This window comes from Centropristis striata, chromosome 3, assembly GCF_030273125.1.
Source record: "Centropristis striata isolate RG_2023a ecotype Rhode Island chromosome 3, C.striata_1.0, whole genome shotgun sequence".
Taxonomy (NCBI): Eukaryota; Metazoa; Chordata; class Actinopteri; order Perciformes; family Serranidae; genus Centropristis; species Centropristis striata.
In genome coordinates this window covers 39,925,468-39,941,508 of record NC_081519.1, presented here as the reverse complement: position 1 = coordinate 39,941,508, position 16,041 = coordinate 39,925,468, and the positions used below count along the sequence as shown (strand labels likewise).

The window sequence follows — 16,041 nt, the reverse complement described above, 5'->3', positions numbered from 1 at the left end:
TCACTGCAAAAAAAGTTAACAAAAGGCACATAAAGACAAAGGTGCCGGAGAGAAGAAGTTAGAAAAACATCTTCTTGTATCAGGGGACTGTAACTGTTGGCCACTCTGTAGCTTAGTTGGTCAAAGCACCTGTCTTGTAAACAGGAGCTCCAACAGTAAGGTGTTGCTGTAGAGGAGGTGGTAAGAGCAATGAAAAGAGGCGCTGTAGCTTAGTGGTCAAAGCGCCTGTCTCGTAAACAGGAGATCCTGGGTTCAACTCCCAGCAGTGCCTCAGATAAAGAAGCAGTCCCTTATAACAGAAAGGGATCTTGGAAACACTATGCTCAAATACAAGTGGCCCCCAACCGAAGGGTTGGTGGTTCGATCCCTGACCGTCGCAGCCTAGAAGTATCGAAGCAAGATACTGAACCCCCAAATTGCTCCAAATTGTGTTGTGTGTGAATGAATTCCCAATGGTGGCAGGTGGGACCGTCTAGGGTAGCCTCTGCCACCAGTATGAATGTGGAAAGCGACTAGAAAAGCGCTATATAAGTGCAGGTCCATTTACCATCCATTCCATTTACCAAATAGAGACTTCTGCCAGTCTCTATTTCTTCTGCGACAAGGTTTATTTCTTTGCAAAGAAAGGTCAATTAACACGCGAGCGGCCAAAATGAAGAAAGTGGCAGGAAAGGGGGAGGGAGTCTGGCATCTCAAAGTGGCTGAGATAGAAATTACTCTTACAGCTGTCGTGCTTAGGGATCAAACCACCAACCTTCCGATCAGGGGGCGATCGCTCTACCAACTGAGCCACAGCCGCCCCACAGTAAGAGAAGAGTGAAGAATTAAAGGTAAAAGAGAAGCTGGACAAACTTGACCAGGTGCTTCATACAGGTCAGGAGAGGTCACTGAATGGCTTGATTGTTGCTTATTATACACTTCTCACCCAAATCACCATTTACAGGAGATTTGAGACCAACACGCCCTCCGCCACCATCAACATTATTCTCTTTTGGACGAATGGTTTTCATCCCGGCAGGAGAGTTTAGACTCCAAAGAGCGCTGAAGCTGATCCAGTGGGTCACGGTGACATTAGACTTTGTTGTTGTTTTCTGTCATTAATCACCCATTTGGGAAATGTACGTGTCAAAGTGACACGTACATTGAATACAACTGTCTTTATTTTTTTATACACTGACATTTGTACATGATACAGTTAATATACAGAAAAATGTGCATCTAACATTTTCATAATCACATCAATGAATTTTCAATTGTTATATTGTGACATTTGTGAATATTTCTGTTTTTATATACTGACATATGTACATTTAGACTTTTTTTTATAAATTAGCATATGCACATTTTTAATTTTTATATTATGGCATTTGTAAATGTTACACTTTTTATAGTGTGATATATCAGTTTTTCTTTTTTTTTTATAAATCGTGTCTAAAATTTGTTTCCACTTTGTCATTATGGTGAGTGTAGATTAATGAGAGGGAAAAATAATTTTAATGATTTTAGCATAAGGCTGCGACATAACAAAATGTGAAAAAAGTGAAGGGGTCTGAATACTTTCTGAATGTACTGTATACACTTAAATACTGACATTTGTCAATCCTACAATATATTCTGAATAGTGCAAAATTAAAATTACAAAAAAGACGACAACCTGCACTTCCACTTGGAATAAAATGTGCAGTATAAATAAAGTTATGCACAAGCACAAATCTTGAACTACTGCCATTTGCACACGTGAGTTTATTTTTGTAAATGAATGTGTACGTGTATATGTGCGAGTGCAGGGGGAGTGAGTCACATACTCGAGAGTATAAAAATAGCTGAAGAGTCAATTAGTTAGAAGATACTGTGTTAGATGTGACTGAACTACACACTACTAATAGTTGAGTGGTCTATTTAGCCACTGATTGCACAGAGGTTTGCTTTGACCTTGTGTTTATGGCGATAGTCTGTCTTAGATTTCAGTGCAGACCGGTTGTGAGGTCCTCTTTGTCAATCTTAAGAAAAGCTTGAAGCTTCAAAATGATCAAAAAACGTAAATCACTTTTTTATGTGGAGGCATTGTAGTGTTTTTAAGGAGGATTTGTTCAGTTTTGATGGCCTGGTTGTTACATGCCTCTGCAGTTTTTACATAATTCCAGGTAACGCTTTATATTAAGGTCCTTGTAATAACCATTAATTAACAAGTAATAAGGCCCTTGTGAGACCTTACAAGATGCTTATTAACATTATTGTGTGTTTATAAGCTTATATAAGTGTTAATAATGGCATTACAAACACCCATGACCCACCCATTATGTCTTTGCCATGCCTTTATTAATCTTATTTTGTTTGCTTATTGATATTAAAATATACTTTATTGCTCATCGATTATAAGTTAACTATAAGTTAACTATGCTTTTTGCAACTACCGGATCTAAAGCGAGAACAATGCCTTATTACTTGTTAATTAATGGTTATTAAGGACCTTATTATAAAGCGTTACCAAATTTATTTTTCTAAAGCACATTTAAAAACAACTCACGTTGACCAAAGTGCTGTACGAAAGTGTATAAAATAGCCGTAAAGACAGTAAAAACACAAGAAATCCATAGTGACAGTAGTGATATAAGTCAACAAACATTATTAAAACAACACAGTGTCAACAGGCACATATCAAGTCCTAACAGGGGGCGCTAATGAATAAAAGTGAGTTTTTAGCCTTGACTTGAAAGACTATTGGACTGTAAGTCACTTCCAACATGACAGCCCACACCCACTTTCCACAGTAGTGTTCATTTCCATCCAAGGTTATATAACAAAAACTGGTCTTTGAGAAGCATAAGAATAATATGGTGCATGTTGTTTTAACACACTCTTACACTATCTTAGAGATGTTTGGGGAAGTTTGCAGTTCTGCATTTTCTCTGCCCAGTGTGCTATTCGAGGTTTTGTTGGTACAAATACTTTTATTCCAAAATATTCACATTATATAATTGTACAATATAAAGTTAAGCAAACTCCCACATACTATTCCAAAATATCCTAACTGCCTCTAAATTAAAATCATGCTCTTGTGTGGAAAGTTAGATTTTCCCATTTTTAATACAGTTAACCTTCTTCTGACCCCAGATTGTTTCTCCTCCACATTTGACCAAAACTAGTTCTTGCACCACAGTATTTATATCTCCATTCAGGGGTATTAGCTCTGCAACAAACATGTGTCAGTGATTTTATATATGCATATGGCGTTTCTTTGAACTGTGTTTTATTAGATATTTATTGGGTCTTATTATGTTATCGTTGTGTACCTTGTCTTGTGTGTCCTGCTGCAAAACAAATCTCCCTTCAAGGGACGAATAAAGTGATTCTGATTCTGATTCTGATTCTGATTAAAATGTAGATTTAGACAGCAGAAAGAGCTCTTATGCCCCATTTCTGCATCCATTTATTATCCATTCTGACGATTTAGGTAGAAGTAATCAAAGACAATGGTAAAAAATAGACTTCAACACAACATAATGCACCAATGTTAACCATTAACTAAACTGCACAACATGTACAAAACCTACTACTTCACTAAAATACTAAAAATATGTGTTAAGGCATCTTTAACTCCTATCCTCTTTAACCCCTTGTAAAGCTTTTTATACCCTATATACTAAGCAATAAATATATAGTTTATATATACACAACATTTTGACATCATGAGATAATTATTTTAAGCATTTTAGGCATGTATTGATGTAATGTCTCATATAAAAGTGGAAGTGTCTGTGCTCTTACACAGAGAAGTGGCAACATCACTACTTTGCAACAGCTAAATATATTTCACACTTCCATTTTCTCTGTAGTTCTGTCTCTTGTGAAGCAACAGTTGCTTTTGCAATCTGAACATTCGGGAAACAGTTAAATGAATAAAATGTCGGAGGAAGACTGTGATTGGAGCCTTGTGCGCTGATGTTTATCCATCCGGTTTAGCTTCAATAATTAGATAGTGATAAGACATGTCTACGTGCATAACAGCGAGGCTTGTTTTCATCTCAGCTCTCCAAACACAGCGGACATCCACTGGCTCTGAGGCTTATGTGGCTCTTGAGGATGTGTGCATGTTTGGTTGTGAACCCCCTGTGACCTCTTTTGTTTCGTGCATCTGGGTCACCTTGAGTTTTACAGCGACACATAGCATGTCATCTCCAGCTGTAATTTGCAGGGACAGTGGGTTAGCACACACAATAAAACATTTCAGTGAAGCTGCACTGCTAGGCAACAGGTTGGCTGCATGGTTACTTCTGTCAGCTGATGTCATTCACATACAGCAAACAAGGAACCTTGTTGTTATTTTAAGGGGAATAAAATAGGGCACATTTGAAAAAAACCTTGAAATGATGTATTACGTTTTCACCTCATAAAATGTTATAATTAATACAATCTGTTGCATTTTATTTACTGTAAATATCCTCCTCCATCCTCGATAAATTAGTTATATTCCAAACATGTCTTTCTGAAAGTAAAGCATGTAATGCATGTATGATTACACAAGCATTACATAAGGATACACCTGTCCATCCTCGCTTAAAGCTCTTCCTGCAAGCCTCCTCTCTCTTTGAGATGCATTGTTTCCCAGTTGAGATATCTTTTATCTGCCAAAGTCAGACCTATTGTACAACGACCTGAGTAAGAGATGGTTATCCATGCATTATTGATTTACTTCCTCAAGACCTAGCTTCCTTATTCTCAGTTTAATTCAAAGGTAGATTGTGCTTTTGAGGTGGACACCTTTAAGAAACAGCTAAAGACCCATTTGTTTTTGTCTTTTTCTGTTGCATTGCTGTGTATGCATCATTTTACTACTTGTTTTCTTTTAATTCCATTGTGAAACACTTTGTGATGCTTTGTTCATAAACTAATTTATGATGGTGCGCTGAGATCGATTAATGGGTCAGAGGCAGGAGATGGAGTAGGTACAGAAGTAAGAAAAGAGAAGAGCCCTCTGTATTTTTAATCAAACCTTGATACAGATGTGTTTGATTCTGTATAAAAATTCAGTTTTTGCAGGGTTTTTGTTTATTTTTGCCTTAGAGACACCTTATTTGTTTCCATTTCTGCTAGATAGTTGGTTTGATTCTGTTTAATAATTAAATTTTATTTACAGGTAAATGATAAAGTGTTGTCATTTTAGTGTTGTTTTTTTGCACAGGTTAGGTAACCTTGTTATGTCACAGCCTGTCATCCATAAGTAAATATGTTTATCAGCTCAGAGCGGGAAAACAATCTATGTCCTACTTTTTTTTTTTTGACAAGCACAAGTAGGCCAGTGGATCAAAATAATTAGGCTACAAACACGACCATGAATAGGCCACAACACAAAGACTTGGACTTTTCATCTGTGGAGCCAGACAAATCGTTGTGACCCAGTTATTCTTAGCCTTACGAGTGATTCCTAAAGTGTCGTTCCTCCTCGCGTCAGAAGCATGTGATTAAATGTCATTTGAGGTGTCAGTTCACCCAGTTCATTCACTGAATACAACTGCTCCATTATAAGACCAATAACCCACTTCTGAACATGTTATTGTCAGCAGTACAATATGAACACATATTACAAATAGTTCTATTTATGTTTAATCGGATGGATAACTAAAGAACAACTGTTGCTCACACAAAGAATCACAAGTATTGAATAAGTATGAAAGTGAATCCTCTTCATGATTCAGCAGCTGAATTAATATAATAAAGAAATGCCACATGAACAGATTTTCTTTCTTTCTCATACTTTATTTCTGAGCATATAGAACATCTGGACATAGAATATTTTAAATAATATGTGTAAGGGGACTTATCAAAGAGAATACATTCTATGACAGTGATAGAGGAATGGGTGTCGAGTGTATATGTGCCGTCTCGAGCCAGCAGTAGTGAGTAGTGTTATGCGCAGGCTGAGATAGGGTGGCTCAGGCCGCTGAAGTAAGACTTTTCACGATCGCTCATCACTTCAAAGTGCAGCGGCTGCTGGCAGAACGTGCACTCTGCCGAGGTGTGGGGCTTCAGCTCCAGCCCCGCCTCCTTCCAGGTGTGCACCAGCCGCTCTGTGGAGAGAAGACAGGAAAACCTTTATTAGTTACCACACACACAGTGATATGATACAAAAACCAAGTTTACATTCAGTAATTTAGCAGACGCTTTTATCCAAAGCGACTTACAGGAAGAGTAAAGACAACAATCAAGGTCTAGTGTAATAAGAGCTATTAGTGCATCAATAAGTGCTAGTCAAGTTAAGCTATTAAACTAAAATAAATTATATATTTAAGATGACCTGGGAAAACTCAAATCTCCAATGCAAATGGGGGATTCATGTCAAACAGGGGGAATTTACATTTTACATACAGTTAAAGATTAAAACTCAAGCACTTTCAAGATACTGAAACCAAAACATTTTGTGTCGTTATGAAAACTTTTTTTGACACAATATGTAATGCAGTTTGTTTGTTGCAAAACAAAAAAAGCATTTCTCTTTTTTAAATATTTAGCAATTGACTGAAACTGAGCAGTAGTTAGGTGTATTTAGCTATTTATTTTATTCCTATTTATTCTCTATTTTCACAGTAATCATTTAGAATGTTAAATATAATTCAATAAAGTTTTATGTTTGAGAAAGTAGCCCACTGGGTACCTTTGCAGAGTGGTGAAAAATCAGTGAACAATTCCCATTAAAAAAAAGGTTAATTTTATTTAATCTATCGACTAACGTACCCCCATCCGTCTCAAAAAAATCCCATATCGGCTTTGATTGTACGTTTTTGATAGTGATAATTAAATGTTTTCTCCTGACCCCCAGGTTGAGAACCACTGCTGTGTAGTACTTGCTGAAAATCAAGAATTTGTCAAGTAGTGTATCTGAATTCAAGCCCATTCCTTCCCTCAAAAACATAATAATGGTAGAAATAAATAATTTTCCAAGCTTTGCAAGAACACTGCTTGACTGTACACATTAACAAAAGCACGACATGTCCTTACCAACAAAGTATTTCATCATCTCGGGGGTGTGGTGAGGCGTTGGCGCGATACGCAGAAGCTCCTCTCCCCTGGCAACAGTGGGGTAGTTGATTGCCTGCACGTAGATATTGTGGCGACTCATCATGAGGTCACATACCTCTGTGTTCTTCTCTGCGTTTGATACCTGAAAATAATAAAGGGGCACACACGTTTATTAGAATGGAGCCATGGGGGAGACACACTGAAGGACAGTTAGATTGTATAAATTACATGTTGATTGTAATTCAACGATTGTAAATATTGCTTTCTTTAATTGTTATTAGTTTTTCTTTTCTGTTAAAATGAATAACAGAATTATAATAATTTATTGTAAATATTGCTTTCCTTATCTTGTTATCTTTTTTTCTGATGGTTGCTTTGGCAATATATACATTGTTACGTCATGCCAATAAAGCCAATTGAATTGAATTGACTACTTCTTGTGTTTTCATGTGAATAGGGGGCCATAGTAAATAACAAATTACCCTGATTGGGATGATGTGGCTAGGGCAGTGCACCACTGGCAGCCCCGAGTCCATCAACATCTGTCTGAGCAGCTTGACGTTGCGCTGGTGTTTGCGTCTCAGGGCGCGGCCCTCTTCGCCTTTAAGAACCTGGATGGAGTTCCTGGCTCCGTTTAACAGCATCGGCGGCAGAGAGGTGGTGAAGATGAATCCTGCGGCGTAGGAACGCACCGTGTCCACCAGAGCAGAAGTGCTCGCGATGTAGCCGCCCACGCAGCCGAAGGCCTTGCCTGGAGGAGAACATGACACATAAATGGTTATTCTTTAATCTGAGCTGTTGCTTTTGAAAAGTCACTATATTATGCTCAGCGGTCGACGTGAAATCCTCCCACTGTAATCTCATAAACTAGATCATCCTGAAATGGCAGCTGCAGGAGCTGAGGAGCTCTCAGTCAGAAATAATTGTCCCCTCAGCTCGACAGCGACACAGACACACAGAGAGTAATTCAATAAGAGCGCAACAAGAGCCCACCGTCTCCTAGCAACAACAGAGCTGCTCCAGCTTCTTTAAGCCCTCTAGCATATTGTTTGACACAGATGAGATCTGATCCTCAGTACAAAAACAAGAGATTCCTACTAGCTGGGAGTAGTTGTTTTGATTCAAACGTATAAAAAATGAAAAAATATATTATTATATACTATATTAATTATTAAGTAAACAAATTACACTGAATAAGTACATATTTAGATTTACTGATTAGATTTAACTTTAAGAATGTTAAGAATATTTTTTTATGTTTGGAACAGGTGGTTTTGCTTTTTGTTTACAAATTGTGTACTGTCACTTTAAGAGAGCACACCGTGCACCAAGCATTGTAAAAAACTTCAGAACTTAGAAGGCAGTCCTGTTTGGTTTATAATATCGAGCAAGAGGATTCTGTGGATTTCTGCTTGTGACACATGAGGAATGTTGTTGATTTTTTTAACTCTACAACTGACATCAAGTGAATTATGTAAACTATCTCAGTGGGACATTTGTAGTCGTAACCATTAGCTAAGTTGCCTTATGCTGTAACAGTGGATTTAAAACAAAATGCTTAGTAGATGTTATCAGTGTTCGTTTTAGTATGGATTATGTGCTGACCCAGTGTCCCTGAGATGATATCCATCTTGTCCATGACGCCGTCTCTGTCTCCGATTCCTCCTCCTCTGGCGCCGTACAGGCCCACAGCGTGCACCTCGTCTACGAAGGTGATGGCACCAAACTCGTGGGACAAGTCACACATCTCCTCCAGTGGACACACAGCACCTGTGTTACAGAAAGATGGGTAGATGTTAAGTTTAGCTATTAGCCAAAGTCCAGGCTCAAAACAGGTCAATTGAGCCTGATGTTTATGAACTAATTTCCTTTGTTACACAGCTATTAAAAGATGGTTCTTATGCAAGCAAACATCTAGCTGTAATTTACATCCCTGCTAGGTCAGCGTTTCCTGACAAGTTAATGAAAGATTCTGAGCAACTAGGCAATAAAAAAATGCTTTTATATAAAACCAAACTAACCATCCATGGAATGGACGGTCTCAAAAGCCACAATCTTCGGTTTAGAGGGGTCTCCCTTCTGTAGAAGCTCTCGGAGATGAGCGACATCATTGTGGCGGAAAATGAATTTTTTAGCACCGCTGTTTCTGATACCCTGGATCATTGAGGCGTGGTTGCCTGCATCAGAGTAGATCTCACAACCTAAAATAGTTCAGAAGAAAGAGAGAAGTGAGAATGGGAGTTGTCACAATACCAGAATGTTAAATTATGATAAAATACTAGTATAAAAAACTCCTTGATACCTCTTTCTAACCAGGGCAAAAAAAATGATTATCCAGACAAAATAGGATAATCCTGCCTTGTTATGGGTTAATACATTTTTTAATAGACAGTCAGCTAACACATACAGTTTATTTTTTGCCTCGCTGTCTCATCTGATTGCAGCTGTGTTTTTTAAAAATAAATATAGCTGCAGGACTTTCGTTTCGATCAATTGTGGAATTTGTATCAATCTAAACACATGGAATTAAAAAAAGGCATCAAAGTATTGATACTTTTGACAACCTTCGCATTAAAGTGACTCCATTTATTGTGTGAATATAACACATTAATTAATGACAATGATACAGATTTCTTGTTAACATAAAGATTTTTTGTATACCAGGTAGCATTTTGGCGAGGGTGAAGAGAGTGGAGTCGTTGGCAACAAAACAAGAGGTGAAGAGCAGAGCAGCGTCCTTCTTGTGAAGGTCAGCCAGTTCATGTTCCAGTTCCACGTGGAATTTACTGGTTCCAGAGATGTTCCTGGTGCCTCCTGCCCCTGAACCATGCTTTCGTAAAGTATCCCTGGAAACAAAGAAGGACAAACAAAGAAAATTGTTTTATCTTGTCTGTTTTTCAAGCTGATGGAAAAATGTGAATAATTAATCAGGATAGTTGCTTAGTTGTAATAGACACCTTTCTGAAAAGGTGTTACTTTAGCTCAAGGGATAACAGAGCTGGACAAGCTCAAACAAGCTGTAAAGTAAAACTGAAAAACACCCAACCTCAGAGGCTCAGGTGTTAATAAGGGCCATACGACACCATACATCCACACAAACAATGCACCGCGTCACCCTTGGGTATCGGGGTGTACTCTATTATGTGCTGTGTCTTTTCTCAAGTTGTTTTTTTCTTTCTTCAAGCTCACTAAAACATCAATAGGAGACGTGGACAGCCATCTGAACTGAAGGGACCAAATCAAGTGTGCTTTTCCCTACACTCCACACAAGAAACTCCTCCAGTACTCACGTAATGGATTGCACAACCCGTGGGTGTCGACTCATGCCCAGGTAGTCGTTGCTGCACCAAACAGACACCTCCCTCTTGTCCTCCAAAGAGCCAGTGAAGTCCTCGGCCATCGGGAACTCACTGGCCAGACGATTCACAGTCTTAAACACACGGTACGTGTGGTCACTCTTCTTCTCTTCTATCTTCTTCTCAAAAAAGTCATCGTATTGGTAGCGGGACACTGTAACAGAAGGGGAAGGTAATGCTTGCTTAACGTGGCTTGCATTGTGAAGCATGAAGCAATGCCCGACATGATGAAAGTCTCTCCTTACTCAAAACAGACCGACTTTAAAACAACCTATTGGCCTTAAAGCCAGTTTTGTCTCAATACTTTTCCATGTGCACAAGTTGTCTGAGCATAATACTTACTACTGCCTGTCAGGTTGTCCTGCAGCAAGTGGGTGACACTTTTAGGTCGCTGTTTCAGGAGGGTCGTCATCAGGTTAGTTTGCTCCCCTCCACTTCCCTTAATGGTACTGACCAGGGACGGCTTCTTCAACTGGGCAGGAGACACTTCTGCAAAAAGGTCAAGAGAAGACGAGGAGAAAGTCATATTATGTACAAAAATGGGTCTAAACAGTAAAGTCTAATCAATTTCTGAACAGGTCTTACCTTTCTGTACAGTGCGGACTTCCTGTACATCCTCTTGGAACTCTATGCCGACCTGGCGGACCACACTGCTGTTCTTCTGGCCCATCTCAGCAGCCAGGAACGGGCATTTGGAGGCCACTGCCTGACCTGCGGGTGGCATAGGGTGGCCAGTTGGCAGCTTGGGCTTCTCTTCCACTTTAGGAGCTGCAGGTGGACAAAGGAAATTGAAAACTTTAGATTAGAGCTGCAGGGATTACTCAACTAAACAATTAGTCAATCAAGAGAAAAATAATCTAAAACTAATTTAAAAATCGTTGAAGTCACTTTTCATGCAAAAATGGCACAAAATGCTTTCCTTCTTTTCCATCTAAATATATATATATATATATATATATATATATATATATATATATATATATATATATATATATATACTGAATATCATTTTGTTTTGGACTTTGATAACTTGGGATGGACATTTTCATCATTTTACAGACTAAATGAGTAATGGAGTAATCTAGAAAAATAATCAGCAGATCAGTCATGAGTGGAAATGATTGTTAGCTGAAGTTCTACTTTAGATATATCATAACTAAAAACTTTTAAAAAATTGTGTCTACTCCTTCTTTGCAACTCTCTCACCTTCAGTGGCAGACATGATGTCCTCGGTCCTCTGGTGGGAGGAGGAAGAGGAGGAGGAAGAGCAGAGGGCCCTTGCCATTGATGGAGCCATAGGTTTAGCAGCCAGCTCCATCATGATGGGGCATCGCTGGGCATACGACACCATAGACTTTTTGGGCTGCTGGAAGAAAGCCTGAGGCACTCGAGCCAGGAACGGACAGCGACGCACGATCACATCCATAGTTGGCAGTGGTGACGATGATTGTCAAGAAGTCTAAAGGAGACAGTTGACATTTAAATGAAACGTATGCTCTGGACAGTTCAGATACTTTTGTCTGCTGCGAAAACCTGTTCTGCAGGGTCGTTACAGTGCTTAAAGGCACAGGACATCAGAAAACATAATAGAATTCTTCCTTAAATATTTTAGATTAACTGACTAATAAGGCACACACTTAAGGAAACAGCATTTTCTTGCTGTACAGGTAAGAAAGCAGTTAGAAGTACTTTGGTCCAAAGCTGTTCTCTATTGAAAGTATTCACAACAAGGTCATTTCAGAGAGAGAGAGAGAGGGTTGTTTCCCTCGAGTTTTGAAACATTTTTTGGATCGTAGAGAAAATGTCTGTCCTAAGAATTTCACCACAAACCAAAGTTATTTTTCCCCCTTTCCTATAATCTGTCCCTCTTAAATAGTTTTGATCCAAACACATTAGAGCCAATAAACTCAATTTAATGGCGATTTTCATAGGTGGATAAAGCTTTCTCACTTCAATTTACTGATGAAGGTCACAAGAGTTTATGTAAATGGATCTTATGTTAAGAGTTTTGTTACTGAAATGTTCAAGGTGAATAATGGACCTTGAAGCTTAAAAGTTTCTGTTTTATCACAATTCTCCCTACCATTGGCACTAAAAATGTTTCTTCGACTGATGTCAAAAAAATCATCTTAAATAAATGCATGCTTTTAAGTTTCTGTCACATGACCTGTACAAATGAAACCATCACTTTACAAGCTTATTTGTGTGACTGGATGGACTGTTGGCGTCATTGCAACAGGTTTTTCTCTTCAAGACACTTAAATAAACATGCTAAATGCCTCATTGCGTAAAAAGGGAAATTTCTACTACGTTTCTTACGTATATCCATGTGTCATAACCTTCCCCCACTTAGGTTTACACATTCCTCGACAGTGTAATCACTCCCATAGTTTTTTCCCCTCGGAAGTTCTAGGAAACTGGATACGAGCCAGTAATAATGTATACACTGAAATGCAACCCCTTTAACTAAGAAAATAAGCGTCAATGAGCTACATACAGTGTTGGGGGAAGTATTCAGATCCCTTACTTAAGTAAAAGTACTAATACCACACTGTGAAATGACTCCACTACAAGTAAAAGTCCTGCATTCAAAACTTACTCAAGTAAAAGTACAAAAGTATCAGCATCAAAATGTACTTAAAGTATCAAAAGTAAAAGTACTCGTTATGCAGAATGGACCCAATCAGATTGTTTTATATATTCTAAATATATTATTACATTATTTGTAATGTGCCTTTTATGTAACCAGTGTTTTAATTTAGTAAAGACAGGACTCATTGTATCTACTTAAAATACTGTTATGAGGTTTAATTAAAAATATGTCTAATCACTTTAAATTGATCTTATATTTTATGTTATATCTCAACCTGTAAAGTAACTAAAGCTGTCAACTAAATGTAGTGGAGTAAAAAGTACAATATTTACCTCAAAATGTAGTGGAGTAGAAGTATAAAGTTACATAAAATAAAAATACTCAAGTAAAGTACAAATACCTCAAAATTGTACTTAAGTACAGTACTTGAGTAAATGTACTTAGTTACATTCCACCACTGTCTACATACATTTATTTCATCTATGAATTCCGATCATTTTGATCAGATTTGGTGTTTTGTTTCTCCAGTCGATCAACTTTACCGGACGTTATTGCAACATGATTCCGGTGTCCTTACTTGCACCGATTTAAATTTACCGGCAGGATAAAAACATTAGCATTGACACAAACCTCTTGCTAGCCTTTTGCCTTTACATTTGGCCATTTTAGACACATTGTAAGTGTTCATAAGCCATTTAAAGAGGCGCTCCGTGTCGACTCGCATGCATTTCAAGGCTATAACACATTTACAGAGCAAGTCACGACTTGTCTGCTTCTAACGTCACCTAACGTCAATATTAAAATAATCCGTCACGGTTACACCATTTTTTCTAGAAACCCTAGCTGATGTGAAGCAGTCAAAGTCAAGATGTTAAACCAAGCGGTGGAAGTCCTTGCCGGTTGACCGAGCTGGATGTTAGCTAGGCTGCTAGCATTAGCTAAGAAGCTAAAACCAGAAGTGGAGAGCAATTTTAAGCAAAATAAGAAAAAACTTACCGCTCAAAAACTGCGCGTGGCGGTGTAAATCCTCTTCAACAGTCGTGGAGTGGACAGGATAATAGCAGAGGGGTGAGTCCGATGTTAAACTCTTGCTAAAATGACTCGTTTCAGAAGATGTAGAGGAGACTGCTTCGTTATCCTGCACTGAGGACGAACGAAGAGGACGAGGACGTGCGAGTGGTTATAAGAGCTTACAGTAACGGATGGAAATCTCGCGAGATTTTATTCAACTACGTCAGCGGTCATTCCAGTTAGCCGGCCACTTGAGAGTCATGCATGTGACCAAAAACAACTGGCACGTATCGCTTAACCCTATAAAGCCTGAACCATGAAATAATTGCCAGAAAATTCAATTTTTTTTAAAACCGAGTGCTTATTAACCTGCTGACGAATTTAAAAAAATAAATAAATTGCATATATGAATTCTAATTTGTGTCATATTTGATACATCAGGTCTTTTTGTGCAATTTGTTGCTCACAGTTTGTTTTTCTTGAACTAACAAAAACATCAAACAACAACATTTTTAACTTTTCCTTTTTCCTCAAACATGCAAAATACATATTTTTTCCATATAACACAGCATCATACATCTGCAGATATGAAGTTTTTTAATGCAGCAATGACTGATCCACTCGTGGAACCTGCATATCATTTTTGCTCAAAAATTACTGTATCTAATATGATACACTTGGCTTTATAGGGTTAAATACACTTGATGTCTTTCTACTTTTTTTGTTGTTTGTATTGCATATACATGATACCAACGTGACTTTATTGACATTACTTATTGACATTATCCAAGGACTGATAATTTACAAGGACATCATCAACTTTATGTTAAGATAAGAAAGGCCTTGACTTATAATTATTTGCAGGAAATTTGGTTGTTGCAGCAGTACAAGGACATAAAGAAATATATAGAAGTATAGAGCATAGCAGAAATATATAAAAAATAGTTACATCAAGAAGAAGAAACTATACAAGATAATTTCGAGACAGATGGCATGATGAAGCAAGTGGTGCTGATAACGAAAAATTGATGTGATTTATTATACCTGAGTCAACAGTTATGTGTACACAGGTGAACACCAGGCAGTGATATGGTAATGGTACTCAGTGTTTGTCTGCATTAATATGATAGAATGTAGTGCAAGACTCAATGTAACATTCACATAATATACACGGTCAGACAAAATCCTCTGTTAATTGTGGTTTCATTTTCCTTGTGACATGTTTGGAAGAGATTGATTAATAAAGTTTTGAGAAGATATACACCTTATCTGTCAAGAATAAATCACATTGTCACAATTATTTCATAGAAAGAAAACTGTATGGGCGACCCTGTAGTATAATATGGCACATTATGATTAAGTATGGGGTATTATAACAATAACAATAATAACAAACTTTATTTGTATACCAATTTTCATACGAATAGAAATAAGAAATGCACAGATTACATGCAAATGTAATGTCGTAAAAATGACATTAAGAATGGAATAGAATGCCATAATTTATGTAAAATGACATAACAAACACTAGTAATGAAAATGGAGTTACAAAAAAACAAAACAGAAAGTAGGCTAGTTAACCGTAAGTGTGCTCTGTGTCAAATGGTGCCTAGGTCTCTGAGGTTATAAATGAACACAAATTAACCTATTTATCCCAACGGACACAGACTCTCCATTGGTCTTGATGACATAGACAAAAGCATTTTTCAGCTACTTCAGAACATTTTTCAAGAGTAAAACTGAAGAGACAGTATGAGGTGTTCCAGCGCAGCAATATTAGTAGTAGTAGTAACATAGGTTAATATTTAGCAATACTACATGGTGTAAGTATAAGGTAATATGCAACATTACAAAGCTAATAATATTAAATGTTGTGTCATGTGGTATTGTATTACATAAAACAATAATATGAGAGACACTGAAGAGGTAAGTGTCTCGAATGAACCAGACACTGAAGAAATGTGTGTACAAGTGATATCTAAATATATCACTCCCGAGTGTTGTATGCCTCAGTTTTAACTGTTTTTTAATTAACAAACGTTACAGAAGTGTTAAGTCCAGTTG

At 37.7% G+C, this 16,041-nt stretch overlaps 1 protein-coding gene and 1 non-coding gene across 2 annotated transcripts; one reads left to right on the top strand and one right to left on the bottom strand.

Moving 5' to 3' along the window:
* The first annotated feature begins 198 nt into the window (after positions 1–198).
* trnat-cgu (transfer RNA threonine (anticodon CGU)) lies at positions 199–271 on the top strand. Its single transcript has one exon. It is a non-coding gene; the product is annotated as a tRNA-Thr (tRNA).
* Positions 272–5,733: 5,462 nt separating this feature from the next.
* Positions 5,734–14,140, bottom strand: alas1 (aminolevulinate, delta-, synthase 1). Its single transcript, XM_059329162.1, has 11 exons — positions 13,963–14,140; positions 11,580–11,832; positions 10,959–11,141; positions 10,716–10,862; positions 10,308–10,527; positions 9,679–9,863; positions 9,039–9,218; positions 8,623–8,787; positions 7,500–7,768; positions 6,997–7,159; positions 5,734–6,068 (listed from the first exon to the last, which is right to left on the bottom strand). Exons 2-11 carry the CDS (start codon positions 11,797–11,799, stop codon positions 5,908–5,910), a joined length of 1,893 nt encoding a protein of 630 aa, XP_059185145.1. The 5' UTR covers positions 11,800–11,832; positions 13,963–14,140; the 3' UTR covers positions 5,734–5,907.
* Positions 14,141–16,041: the final 1,901 nt, after the last annotated feature.